Source organism: Pipistrellus kuhlii, unplaced genomic scaffold (assembly GCF_014108245.1).
Source record: "Pipistrellus kuhlii isolate mPipKuh1 unplaced genomic scaffold, mPipKuh1.p scaffold_m20_p_9, whole genome shotgun sequence".
In the NCBI taxonomy this organism is placed as follows: Eukaryota; Metazoa; Chordata; class Mammalia; order Chiroptera; family Vespertilionidae; genus Pipistrellus; species Pipistrellus kuhlii.
Genome location: NW_023425595.1, coordinates 36051932 through 36066594, shown reverse-complemented (window position 1 = coordinate 36066594; position 14663 = coordinate 36051932). Strand labels below are relative to the sequence as shown.

General features: G+C 40.9%; 1 protein-coding gene across 9 annotated transcripts in view; it reads left to right on the top strand.

The window, feature by feature from the left end:
* Window positions 1-14663, top strand: part of PAK1 (p21 (RAC1) activated kinase 1) — a 110948-nt gene that overhangs the window by 75511 nt on the left and 20774 nt on the right. For all 9 annotated transcript variants that reach the window (XM_036428546.2, XM_036428541.2, XM_036428542.2 and 6 more), the window contains exons 4-7: window positions 28-175; window positions 4303-4340; window positions 11622-11738; window positions 14360-14534. In XM_036428546.2, the coding sequence (XP_036284439.1) occupies window positions 28-175; window positions 4303-4340; window positions 11622-11738; window positions 14360-14534 (478 nt within the window). The remainder of the gene's footprint in view (window positions 1-27; window positions 176-4302; window positions 4341-11621; window positions 11739-14359; window positions 14535-14663) is intronic.

Sequence of the window (14663 nt, the reverse complement as noted above, 5' to 3'; positions counted from 1 at the left end):
TGACAGCTTTGCATGTCTCTCTTACAGGGGATGCCAGAACAGTGGGCCCGCTTGCTTCAGACATCAAACATCACGAAGTCGGAGCAGAAGAAAAACCCGCAGGCTGTGCTGGATGTATTGGAATTCTATAACTCCAAGAAGACCTCCACCAGCCAGAAGTACATGAGCTTTACAGGTACAAGACTGCGAACAGGGCAGCCTGGGAAAAAGGATTCTTCTTGTGGGTGGGAAAGAGCCTGATGGCCTGGGGTGAGAGAAGAAAGTATTGGAAAGAGTGGAGACGGTCCTTCCGCTAAGACAGGATTTTGGAATTTGAGAGCCAAGGCGATGGGTTTTGCATCATTCTTGAGTCTTGACTCTGAAACGGCACAATTAAAAAATGTGACATGAAAAGACATACACTTTGTGCTAGAAGATCTAACTTCTGACACTCACTAGCCTTTAACGGTCACTTCATTTCTTTGAGCCTCAAAATGGGCATAATAATTCCTATCTCGGGAGGTTGTAGTGAGGAGAAAATGAGCTCATTGATGCGAAAGTCCTTTATAGGTTATAAATGATGCCATGGAAATATAGCCGCCATTGTCGCCAGTATCTTTAATATTGTTAAGTTATTTATTAACACATTTAATGTGTACCTTTTAAGTAGGCAAGCCCAATTTCTTCATCAAGGCACTGATTTTTATCAGTCAAGTGAAAAACAATATAAAGCAATAATAAATGTGCTTTAGATATACTCCCTATATAAGGGACAATGGTTTCCAGGGTTGTCTTTTATAGCAGAATTGAGATTAGAAGCCGGGTCCCCTAATCCACTACCAGCACCCTTTGAGCTTACTACTTGCCTCTAGGAACTTCATTTGGGGAACCTCTTTTCATAGTAGAGAAATTTTCTTTTCCTAGACAAGTCATGAGAAGGCCTACATTTCTGGAGACTTACCTTTTGTGTAGCATCTTAGAATGTCAGAAAAGAAATAGCCTTAGGATGTATATCACTTCCAGTGCCCCACGTTTTGCAGACAGAGCCAAAAAAGGCTTTTCTGATGTGTCTGATTTAGTGGCAGAGCTGGTCTCTGACCTCCGAGTTCAGTGCTCTTTCCGGAGTCCACGCTGTCTTTTTCGAAGGGCAGTATTACTGGGGAAGGTGAGAACCAGGGTGAACCAGCTCATTTTGAAGGATGCTTTCCCAGCAAGTATCTGGCTTGTATCAAAGGGCACAGATGGCGAGGATGACAGGTTGCAGCTTCACTCATGCTGCCATCGTGGTGCCCAGGAGAGAGTCATGCATGTTCCCAGCAGTATCTCCTTCCTCACGTCTGGCCCCGCTGCGTCTGCCTTATTTCTCACGTTGAAGGACTGGGGCATTCCAAGGAGGAATTGGGGTTGAGGGGTGGTGCGGGGCGAGTTTTCCAGGCAGGAGAGTAGAGCTTGTGTTCTACGGATTTCGTCAGGGAGATATGAGATTAGAGCTGGCTTTGAAAGCCTCAGCTGCAAAGTCTTTGGAAGACTTTCTGTTTTATATTTACATGTAGATGTGGAAAAAGTGACATATATGTAAATGGAAGTATAGCTCTGTGGGTTTTCTTGTGTTTGGAATTAAAACCCACTTAAGTATTTATGAATGAATGCTATACAATCCAGGTAATTGTGTGTATACTCATCTATGTATCCATGTGAGTAACACGGAGTATATGTGAGTGAAATTTTTAATTTTCTAGAAGTTGCAGACTAGGACCAACTCCAGGCAAAATTTTATGTTTGGTTTGGTTTATTTTTAAAATCATCTTTCTCCTTTTTCTGTTTGCCTCTTCTCATACTATTATGATAACACTACCTCAATCTATATATGTATGTGTGTATATATATATATGTGATTTCATTTGATTCTCATTATGGCCTTGTGAGATTGGTAGGGCAAGGATTATTATCCCCAGCTTACAGACTCAGAGAAATTAATTAGGCTTAGAGATACTAAGTGAATTGCTCTGGGTGATTCAACTGATAAGGTGATGGAAGTGTGTTTTAAATTTGGGCCTTTCAACCCTTTGTGGGTTTATAACCCAAGCATAATCTTTCATGCCAATTTTTGTCAACTTTTCTATTTTTCCCGCCCAGCGTTTTATTTTCTGTGCTGATTAACAAAAAGTAGTGTAGGGAGTTTAAACCTATGTTGCCAGAGATTTATGCAATCTTATTTAAAAAAAATACATATATATATATAGATAGATAGATAGATAGATATAGATATAGATATAGATGTATATATATATATATTTTTAATATATTTTGTTGATTTTTTACAGAGAGGAAGGGAGAGAGATAGAGAGCTAGAAACATCAATGAGAGAGAAACATCGATCAGCTGCCTCCTGCACACCCCCTATTGGGGATGTGCCCACAACTCATGTACATGCCCTTGACCAGAATCGAACCTGGGACCCTTCAGTCCGCAGACCGATGCTCTACCACTGAGCCAAACCGGCTTCAGCAAAAATATATTTTTTTATTGATTTCAGAGAGGAAGAGAGAGAGATAGAAACATCAATGATGAAAGAGAATCATTGATTGGCTGCCTCTTGCATGCCCCCCACTGGGAATTGAACCTGCAATCTGGGCATATGCCCTTGATCAGAATCGAACCCGAGACCCTTCAGTCCACAGGCCGACATTCTATCCACTAAGCCAAACCAGCTCCCGTCATTTGTGTAATCTTGAGCCCATTTCTCTTCTTCTCTGAACCTTAGTTTCCTCATTGGTAAGATGAAGGGATTGGCGATCCTCTCTACTCTGTCCTGTGCTGTGGAATCTGATTTTGATATGTAGACATGGTACATCTCGGTTAAAAGGAACAATGTTTACTTGTTTCTTTTATGGACCAGATAGATTTATTATCACGATACCCAGTCCTCAAAAACACTAGCATCAGGTTGGGGTTGTGCAGTGAGGACATAGTATTGCACTTTGTTTTGCCCTATGTTGATGTCTTTTGGACAAAAAGAACTAATGAGTTATGTTTAAAGTGCATCCTGAATTTATCTCACCAGAGTACAGCTGGCTATCCAGGGTTTGTTTTAAGAACATTTTGTCATAGCTTGAGGGTCCATTATTTGTCATAGGACAGAAGTACTACCTGGTACTTTCTTATATAATGGGAATTGGGGTCTTGGACATTCTCTGGGCTTGGTTCTTGGTGAGGAATGTGTTGGATTTGGTAGAATATTTTTTCTCTTTAATTCCAGTGAAGCTTCTTGAACCAGCAAAGTCACTTTAGGAATTAAAGAATAAAACCGAATGCAGTACTTCGTCTTTAAACTTATTTTCTTGCTAAAAATCTCCATTGAGTGTATGTTTCATATTTCATTAAATGTAAGATATCACTAATTTTAAGAGGCATCATTATTTTATATACCACTAAAGAAAAAAGGTTGCCAATTAAAACATGAAATGTGCCCTGGCTGGGTGGCTCATTTGGTTGGAACATCGTCCAGCACACCAAAAGGTTGTGGGTTTGATCCCCAGTCAGGGTGCATACGGGAAGCAACTGATGGATGTTTCTCACATAGGTATTTCTCTCTCTCTCTCTCTCTCTCTCTCACAAAGTCAGTAAAATATATCCTTGGGTGAGGAATTAAAAAAAAAAAAAAAGGCTTTATAGGACACATCTCTTTTATAGAGATGTTAATGTGAAAAAAACATCTCAGAATCAGTGAAATATGGTAATTACCTTACTGTGGAAGCTTGACTCTATTATTAGAAACAAGATCCTGCCTTTAATTAGACTTGACATGATTAATGCCTCTCATTTCCTGAGCCCTCGTCTTTCTCTCCCTGTGGGGAATAGACATGAATGTAGAGGATCCTTTCTAGAAGCCCAAGCTGCAGGCTGGTCATAATTTGTCATGGGTGCTCAGGACAACCTAGCCCTGAGTCCTTTCTTCCTTTTAGATTCAGGCCTGGTGACGATAGTGTTGCTGATGTGGATACAGTTCTATCACAGAATTTAGAGTTTGACCAGAATTCAGATCTTGACTCCTATTTAACAACTGTGTGTACCCTGGGCAGATGACTTAACATCTCTGAACCTCAGTTTCCAAATCTATAAAAGGAAACCAGAATTCTATTGAGGATAAGGGAGGTAATATGTATAATGTGCCTAGCATGGTATTGGGCCCATAGTACCAGGAATGCTGTTGTCATTCTCTGAGTCCGGCAAGGGCTTGACTGGCTAGGCTTCCTTAGCGCTCAAGAGCAGATGCACTGTAATTGTTTACTGACTGAGTCCCTGGTCTTTTTTCCTTTGCAGATAAACTAGCTGAGGATTATAATTCTTCTAACACGTTGGTAAGTTTTTATCTCCTCTATTCTGATATGGGCAGGTGTGGAGGTTAGGGTCAAAGACAGTGTGGCAGATGCAGAGCCTAGGCTGGGAGGCCCTCATATTGGTCCCTACCGCACTCTGGGCCTCAGAGTCCCTATCTATACCGGGAACTTCAAAGGAATTGGACTCAATCAGTAGATATCCCTTCCAGCTTTAATTTTTTATTTTATTTTTTAATGTTCTAGAAATCCCAACCTTGGAACCAGAAGAACTGGCTTTTAGGCTCAGTTTTTCATTTGCCTTTGAAAGCCAGTTTCTGAGCTTGGGCTTTTTTAATCAATAAAAAGAGGATGATATGCTTTGCTTTACCTGGACATGCCTTCGAAAACCTGAGTTTAGAAGAGAATTCCTGCTCTTTGGTTTGGGTATACAAAACCAGGATTACGACTCATGATTGAGGGCGGCATATTCTCTCCATTAGGTGTCCCCTGAAGCTGTAGTAAATGCCCTGTCAGGAAGGGCTGAGGAGTAAAACTCAATGACTTCAAAGATCCCTCTTGGTGTGTGTGTGTGTGTGGGGGGGGGGGGGGCTTGGAGACAATGGGAAGATATGTACACATGTAATACCTTAATCAAGAAAAATATTGATTTATTGATTATTGATATAAAAAAAACAAGATCCTTCTGCCTCTTTCAGCTTACGAGTTCTATTTTCCAGAGCAAATAAAATATGATGATATGTTTGAAAGGGTCTTTAAATAGTAAGCTATCGTATGAAATTGAGAAGGGTTGATGGCAATAGGTATCAGATTCCCAGGGTGCATTGCTTTCCCCTATTCACTCTTTCATCGATTGAAGATAACTAATTAAAAGATGGGAAGCCTTTGCACATGTAAAGATCTCTGGGAGGTTCGTACCACTGTTGAATAGTAAACTACTGGAGAAAGCTGAGCAGTACTTTGTGGCTCAGATATCTCTATTCTTTTATGGGAGGAGTGGCAGCTCTCATATATTGAGTGGCCAATATGTGCCAGGCACTGTACTAATAATTAGACCTCACAATTACCTTGTGAAGGAAGTATTCTCATTCCCATTTCACAGGTAGGAAAACAGTTTCCTGGAGACTCATAATTAGCTATTATTGTTACAGAAGACCAGAGAAGAACCAAGCAATGCTTAGAGAAATGGAGTTATTCTTTATTATGCATGGGCGCTGAGGGGGTGGAGGTGGGGGGAAATCTTTCAAATTCTGAGCAGCATCATGGAGGAAGTTGTCCCTTTTTATATCTTTTTCAGTCCTTTGTCTCCCAAATATGGAGTGTTTCTGGTCCCCTTTGCAAGTTCTTAAAGATCCCTATGTGCTGGGGCTTTGAGACCTCAACCAAAGGCCTGGCCTAGTGCCAGCACCGATAACTTCATCTGGGGCAGGTTTATGGCCTCTCTAAAAGGGGAGTAAATAGGTCTTGCAGGACCAGACAGTTAAAGGGGCAGTGATTAGATTCAGATTGCTAGCCCCCCAAAATGTCTCTTTTCTCCCATCATTATGGCAGAACCAGGTTAGAACTAGGGTCTTCTGAGTGCTAGTCCAGGGTTCTTTTCTCACCAAGGCAGGGAACTGAGAGAGATGGCAGAGAGGTCTCATAAAGGAGACTGCAGTAAAGCCATAGCCGCATTGTTTGTTAGTGAAGAGAGGGAGGGGCCCTGGGGCTCAGGCCATATGGCAGAGAGGATAACACCTGCTTGCTGAAAACCTGTACTGGCTTAGTAACTACAATTAAAGCCACTCAGGCTGTCAAGGACATTTCCCCTCCCAATTCAGAACATTTGTCCCTGTGGCTCAGTACATGATATCCTTACTAGTTTTACCTGAGGGATATGGTTTCTATTGTGGTAGCATGTCATTATTTCCCATATTGGTTCCATACAGGTCATTTCATTTGATTTGTGAAATAATTGGACAGGATTGTTATCTCCCCATACCACAGGTTAAGAAATCGAGACTCGGAGAAATTAAATGACTTGTTCCCTATCCTTGAATGAACTAATAGTGGAAACCAATGCAAAATTCAGTTCTCCTGATCATTCATCTACTCCTTCATACTATAAATATTTACTTAGCACCTTCTTTGTGCCAATGTGTTGGTGATAGAAAAACGTATATGCACTATCTCAGTCCTTGAAAGAGAAATTAACAGAAAACTATAGGGATAAAGGCTGCAAGAGAGGTATAAATAACGTACATTGGGATTCATATTTGATGGAGTTATTTATTCTGCCGAGTAGTACAGAGAAGTTTGAACAGAGTTGTTGGGACTAAATGATTTGTTCATGTAATAGACATGATTATTAAGGGCTTCTGGCTCTAATATTATATTTGTGGCATTGGTCTGAGATCTCAGATTGTATGCCTTATAGTTTCTAAATTCTCATTTATGAAATGAACACCTACTGTGTGATAGACTGGGGAGTCAAAGACTGGTCAGGTTTTTGCTCTTGGTCTCACAGATTTGTGAGGAAACAGGACACATAAACAAGGATTTATAATATAGTGTCAGGTAAACACAGGTAGTGATGCCAGGCAGAGAAAAGGCAATGCTTTTTAAAAAAAATGTTTTTATTTACTTATTGTGTGAGAGAGAGACTTCAATTTGTTGTTCTACTTATTTATACATTCATTGGTTGCTTCTTATATGTGCCCTGACCAGGGATCAAACTGGCAACAGTGGCATATTGAGAGACAAAACTCTTACCAACTGAACTACCTGGAAGGGCAGTGCTTTCTTGCCTGAGGTGGCATGAGCAAAAACAAAGTTGAGGATCCATCATTTCAGACCAAAGAACTTGGACTTAGTGCTGGAGCTAAGGAATATTTTAAATGGGAGACTGGTGCCAAAACTGGTTTGGCTCAGTGGATAGAGCATCGGCCTGCGGACTGAAAGGTCCCGGATTCAATTCCAGTCAAGGGCATGTACCTTAGTTGCGGGCACATCCCCAGTGGGGGGTGTGCAAGAGGCAGCTGATCGATGATTCTCTCTCATGAATGTTTCTAACTCTCTATCCCTCTCTCTTCCTCTCTGTAAAAAATCAATAAAATATATTAAAAATAAATAAATAAATAAATAAATAAATAAATAAATAAGAGACTGGTATAGTTTGGTATAGTTTGATTTTAGTCTAAACTAACAACATCTTAAAGGATAAAAAAAGAATTCTTAGAAATTAAAAGATATTATTGAATAAATAAATTCACAAGGATTAAAAGCCAAATACATCTAAGGCCACATTAATGATATAAACTATAAAAAAGATGGAAAACCAAGGATAAAGGACACAGGGGGTTTAGGCAAGGAGATTTAAGAAGATTCAGAGAACCGAGGCATTAGAGTTAAAAGTAATCAAAGCAAGAAATTGGAACCCTCATAACTGCTGGTGGGAGCGCTCAATGGGGCAGCCTCTGTGGAAAACCTATGCTTAAAGGATAAGCATAGGGTTACCATCTGACCTCGAAATTCCACTCCTGAGTACATATCCAATAGATATGAAAACATACATTCACACAAAAATGGGTGCATGAATGTTCATATGAACATTATTCATAACAGCTCAAAAGGGAAACAACCCAAATGCACATCAATTGATGAATGGGTTTTTTAAAAAGTATTATATCAATACAATGGACTATTAGTTAGACACAAAGCAATATAGATTTCCATTGTGTAGTTGTACCACTTTTTTAATCCACTCATCTGCTAATGGGCACTTAGGCTGTTTCCAAATTTTAGCTATTGTAAATTGTGCTGCTATGAACATACGGGTACATATATCCTTTCTGATTGGTGTTTCTGTTTTCTTTAGATACATTCCTAGGAGTGGGATTACTGGGTCAAATGGGAGTTCCAGTTTTAATTTTTTGAGGAAACTCCATGGCAAAGCTTGACCTGTATACCTAGACTGCAGAATCCTCAAAAGGCTCAGAATTTATAGCCCCTCTGAAACTGGAGATGAACGGGAGTGGGCAGGGAGAGAACTAATGACAGATGCAGTTAAAGCTATTTAAGATGCAGTTAAATGCCTAAATCTCTTCCTCCACTCTAAGCCATTGAGTGATTGTCCTTCCCGGCCCTAGCAGAAAACTGGCAATTCATTCTCTGGAGAAGGTAAAACCAAGATTTTCTGGAGGGGATGTCAGACCCAGTGAAATAGAAGAGCATCATACCAAAACCCGGGTAATTAAGTGAGTATATGCATACTGCGTGCTCACCCTCTCTGCGTACGAGGCTCCTAGAATACTATAGGTCAAACTTTTATTCTTAAAGCAAGAGATTAGAAGATTCTTCTCTGGATCTGACTGGCCTACATTCTAAAGACAAAACGGGGTGCTTCTCCAAATGGTCCAGTTGGATTCTTCTACAGTGTTACTCACCAACCAACCAACCAACCAACAGAAAACTAGATTCTGGTGATGGCCACACAACTCTAAAGATTTATTAAAATCATCGAATTCTTCCTTCTGCCAGAAATACTCTTTTTCCCAGTGAATCCCCTGGCTTGCTCTCTAAGTTCATTCAAGCCACTGCTTATATGACTTCTCATTAGAATAATTTTCCTGAGTACTTTATTCTGTTTAAAGTAATAGTTCCCTCCTTGCAGCCAATCCCTATTCTCGTAGACTATCATATTACTACTACTGTAAATGGTTAATTTTGACTGTTTCCTCTTCTAAGATTTAAAGCATAAGCCAGGGACTTTATTTTGTTCTTTAGGATAGCCCCAAACGGTTGAAGAGAGCCTCGTAGTCAGTGAGTGAATGAATGAATGAGTTAAAATCACTGGCTTTTTACAAAACAGAGGTTTGTGGTTATTAGACAGAACGATAATTTAATTGATTACTTATGTCTTCCTAGCTCCTTACTGTTTACAGAGTTCTTGTGTTCACCTCACTTTATTTCATCCTCCTGAGGGCCCTCTAAGAATTTTAATTTCAAAGAATTCTTTTTTATCCTCCAAGATGTTAGTTTAGACTAAAATGCACATCCAACTAGGGAGCTGCTGTCATTGTCCCCATTTTAGAGATGAGAAACATGTGGCTTAGAGTAGGACAGCCTTGACCGAGGACACAGGGATAAGAAATAAAAATTTGGGATAAAAACCTGTAGCTCTTGATTCTGATAGTTGTGAATACTACCACCCAAAGCTTCCTCCTGGGAAAACAGAATGTGTTGCTAAAGGAGATGATGAAATCTCCTTCTCTACAGAGTTGTAGAGAACAAACACATCTAGTGTTTATAGTATACATCAGGGTGCCCCAAGGCAACAACCCATGTGAAGAGGTAGCCAACTTAATTTCCATTTTGGGTTTCTGGTTAAAGTACGTTGAGAGGAATAGTGGGGAGGAAATAAATTAGTATAGCCTAATTGGTTTGCTGGATTCAGCTTTGATTGCAGCTTTGATTCCGGTCAAGGGCATGTACCTTGGGTGCGGGCACATCCCCAGTAGGGGGTGTGCAGGAGGCAGCTGATTAATGTTTCTGATTCTCCCTCTGCCTTCCTCCCTGTAAAAATCAATTCTAATTTATATATAAATTACAATATCAAAATATCAAAATATATAAATATATGTTTTGAGCCCTGGTCAGCGTTACTCAGTGGTTAGAGATTCGGCCTATGGACTGAAGGGTCTCAGGTTTGATTCCCCGTCAAAGGTGCATACCTGGTTGCAGGTCCAATCTGATCCCTGGCCCTGGGTTGAGGCTTGAGCAGAAGGCAGCTAATTGATGTTTCTTTCTTTTTCTCTCTTTCTCCCCCTTCCTCCCTCTCTTCCACTCTGTCTAAGAAAAAAAAAAAATCAATGGAAAAAATATCCTTGGGTGAGGATTAACACCCCCCCTCCAAAAATAAATAAATAAATAAATAAATAAATAAATAAATAAATGTATATATTCACTTTGACAGGGAAAGAACCTCTATTGGATTGGATTGTAGGACTGAAAGTGACTCATTATAATTATACTACTACTTTTCTCCACATTCCTCAAGTGATAAAACTTGAGACCAAAAGGATAAATTCATTGCTTACAGTGACACAAAGCTTGTTGCTTACATGTGCCTGGCACTGAAAGTTTTAGTTATGCCTAGTACCTTAGTATGTCACATGTGGAAAAGGCCAGCCTGCCACACGGTAACAGTAGTTCTAGTCTAGTATTCCTCTTGGTAAGTTTCCACCTATCCCCTGTCATTCTGACCCCCTGCTGTCCTCTCTCTAGAGGCCCCAATGGCAGGCAAAAGGGCAACTCACCCTCTGTCTCCCCTATTCGGTGATGAGCTGCTCAGGACATGGACCACCCTTTTCATCTTTGTATCTTTATGCCAACAGTGTCCATCACAGTATCTTACTGAGCACAACGTAGGTGTCCTGAAAATATCTGAAACTGTTGAATCATGTCTACATGTATTAGAATCTCTCTGTTGCCTCTTGGGTCCTGTGCTGTGATCATTTAATCTCCATCAAACATCTCAGGTTTTGGAGCTATTTTGTCTCTCAAATCTGTGGTATAAACAGCAACGGTATGATATTTTTGCCTAGACCTGCCCCCAAACATGTTGTTTTTGGCCCGGCTTTGTTACAGTTTGCATGTGAAAATCCTGTTGCTGAGATTAGAGCAGATCCAATTAGTCATGCTGCCGAGGTTCATTCCAGGACCAGTGAAATGCACAGTAGCCAGTCTTGGGAGAAACGCATTGTTCTCTTGAGACAAGGGGCTCCTGAGGTTCTGTATCTTCCGGTTGAGGCGAGGGCACCTGTGGACATACTCGGTGTGCGAGAGGTTTTGGTAAAGACAGGAAAAGGAGAGGCAGGTGCCTGTCTAGATTTCCATTCACCATATCAGAAAGGGGTAAGGAATATAATGATAAACTTGGTAGAATTCCAAGCTTCTCATCCCTTCTTTACATATCATATTTTATTACCTGTTCAGTGTGGGGAGAAAAATTTATAGACGAAGAAGGAGCTACGTGCTTGTCTTCAGGGTCTGGATTGGGGAAGGCAGGTGGAAGCGCTGTCACCTGGCTTCCCAGTCCCCAGGTGGCTTTGGATGGGAGAAAGGGACTGAGTGGATAGTGGTAACTAAAGGAGAGGGAAGCCGACCGAGTTCCTGACTGGCCTCACAAAGGTGAACAGCTAGGAGGCTGATGTGGGTTTCGGAAGGGGTGTTGGGATGATGTTTCTTTGGTGAGGGGTGGGGAGATTTTGATCCTGTGTCTTCAAGCTGGACCTGATGGAATCTGGCTTTTTCTCCGCGGTACAGAACGTGAAGACTGTGTCTGAGACCCCCGCAGTGCCACCGGTTTCAGAAGATGAAGACGACGATGATGATGCTACCCCACCTCCCGTGATTGCTCCACGCCCAGAGCACACAAAATCTGTGAGTCTTTGGGGACGTGATTTATTACAGTTTGGAGCGGGAGGTTGGGGCTGATGCTCGTGGCCTAGAGGTTTTATACTCGGGTAGTGGTCCTTAGATTTAGGCGTTGGTGAGATTACTGAACCAATTTGATTGAAAAGTACTTTCTTTATAATTAAAGACAGTGAGCTATATATATATATATTTATCATGGGTTTGCAGATAGCCCCAAAGTGTCCTAAATAATTGGTGTGTACACCGTCCCAGCCCTCGTTAACTTAGTCTGTTCTCCCCAGACAGGAAGATACACAGAATTGATGTTGCTTAGTGCATGACTAACATAAACGATTCCAGTCTCCTGGGAAGCAACAAATTAGCTGGCTGCAGATCTTCTCTTCTCTGTCAAATGCACAGCATTCAGCCTCTTAGACCATCACTGATGATACTGAAAGACCCAAGAGAGTCGATAAATACGTTAGTGCTATTAATATGCTGGATATCCGGATGTCTGATATTGGCAGTGATTTTTACTTAACTTCCTAGGAGCTTCTTTCCTCTCAGAACAGCCATAGTCCTTCTGTTCTCTCTTTGACAACAGGGGTTCATGCCTTCTACTTAATTTAGCTTCAGTGAGCATTGACCTATTATCAGATGATACTCTGCTGAGATATATATATATATAAAAACTTGGACTTTTTATTATGACAAGAGCTTTGTAACGAAAGAACAATCTAGGGCTTAAACCCTGTGATAGTACAAAAAAGGCTCCTTTGGGTTAAGCATTCAGGGAGGTGTTTTAGCAGAAGTTGGTTGGCTGATTGTGGGAGATGCTGTGGAGGAAATTGAAGGGATTAGATGACCTTTTAAGATAAGGATTTATAATCTGTGGAATCACCCTTGCAGTAGGTCCCCATAGCAATCGTTTCTATAAAGGCACTGATCATTCCCAATTTATAGAAAAAGCAGCTGAGATTTGGAAAGGTAAATTGAGCTACCTAAAGTCTCTTAGTAACCAAAAGAGCCAGATTGAAAGCAGGTAATTTATTCTAAATCCAGGCTGCTTTCCACCGTAGCACAGTGGCCTTTTTGTGTGTGCAGGTCTGTGCCGGGAGCCAGACAAGGAGACTACTAGAGAAGGAAAAGGCAGGGTTTGTACCCTCAATGAGCTTTTTTAAAATGCAGAGAACTAAACAAGAAGGACAAGGCATGTCCAACCGTTGTAGCTCAGCGAGCGTCAACCCATGAACCACTCAGGGCATATGTCCTGTTGCAGGCTCGATCCTCAGCGTGTGGCATGTAGGAGTTAGCCGACCAAGGAACCTCATCATTGCTGTCTTTCTCTCTTTCTACCTCTATTTGAAAAAATAAAAATAAAAAATGACAGAGCATTAAAGTACAGGCCTGAGGTACCAGGGATATCCTTTGTCTATAGGTAGAAGATAGAAAATGAAGAAGTCATTATGCTAGAAGTCAGGAAAGAAGCTTTAGTCTCTGATCTCAGTGTCTTTACTTAAGCTCTCTCCCATTTGCACCTATTAAAGTCCTTTCTGTCCTTCAAGATCCAGCTGAAGAATCCCATTTAGTATTTATTCATTGATTCATGAAACATGTATCTAAATGCATGCTTTTTGTTAGGAGCTGCGGGGAACTCGGGGATGAATGACACATTCACTGTCTTCAGAGAGCTTATAGACTGGCCAAAATATAGTTGTGATATTTTTATGGGGAAAAAACATATGATAAATGCCTAAAATGATCTTCTGGGAAAGAGAGTATAAATCACCTAAACCTCAGTAGTATATAGTTTGCTCATTTTTAAATGACTTCTAACCCTTTCTGCCTGTAGTTATAACTTTTTCACAAGATTTGATTCACAAGATGGGGCAACATTTTGTACAGCCAGGCAGAGTGGATTCTCAGTAAACATTTGTTAAGTAAATGAATAGGAAATATTATAGAATTAGCAAAATTTTAAAGCACAGTACAGTATCTGTTGGGTATGATTTTAATAATTCCACGTGTTAATTTATTCCTACAACTAGGCATCATTAGTATCACCATTTATAAACGAGGAAACGAAGCACAGAGAAGCTAAGTAACCTGCCCAAGGTCATACATCTGGTAAAAGTAAGAGTTGGGATGTAAGCCCAGGCAGGCAGATTTTCGAGTCTGTGGTCTAAATGACTCCATCCTACTGCTTCTTCAGCAAGAACAATTGTAGTTCCTTCTCTGCAAGGGTTTAGGATTTAAAGAGGGAGCAGCTCAAAAGAGATAATGTTGTATTAGTGCAAAACTCTGTGCAACTATTAGACAATTCATTTCAGCTTGGGAAAGAATAGAATTTTGAGATGAAGGGGATTCCCATTCCATGATAGAATTTCCTTTAAATCATTTCTGCTGAGAGTTGTCTAACCTGTATTGAATATCTTCATTGTTCAGACTCTCACTAGCCCTTGCTATGTATACTGCCCAGGTGGGCCTGGCACAGAGGAGGAGGGACATAGATTTTGACCTGGGAGAACGAGTGAGTTCGTTGGGATTTGTTTTTCTGTGGATGTTCTAACGCACAGTTAAGAAAGGCTTCTGAGCTTCCCTACGCTAACAGAGGCTGGCCTTGTCAAATTCTTATACCAACAATGCAGGTCTACACACGGTCCGTGATTGAACCGCTTCCTGTTACTCCGACCCGGGATGCGGCTACATCTCCCATTTCCCCTACGGAGAGTAATACCACTCCCCCGGATGCTCTGACCCGGAATACTGAGAAGCAGAAGAAGAAGCCTAAAATGTCTGATGAAGAGATCTTGGAGAAATTACGTAAGCACCTTGTAGCTTTCTGAACCTTCCTCTGCTCTATGATTGGTTGAGCACAAAGCCAGAATGTTGTTGCTATCAAGATCTCCATCCTAGGCTTGCTTTGTGTGGCTGGCTAGCTGTGCTTGATAG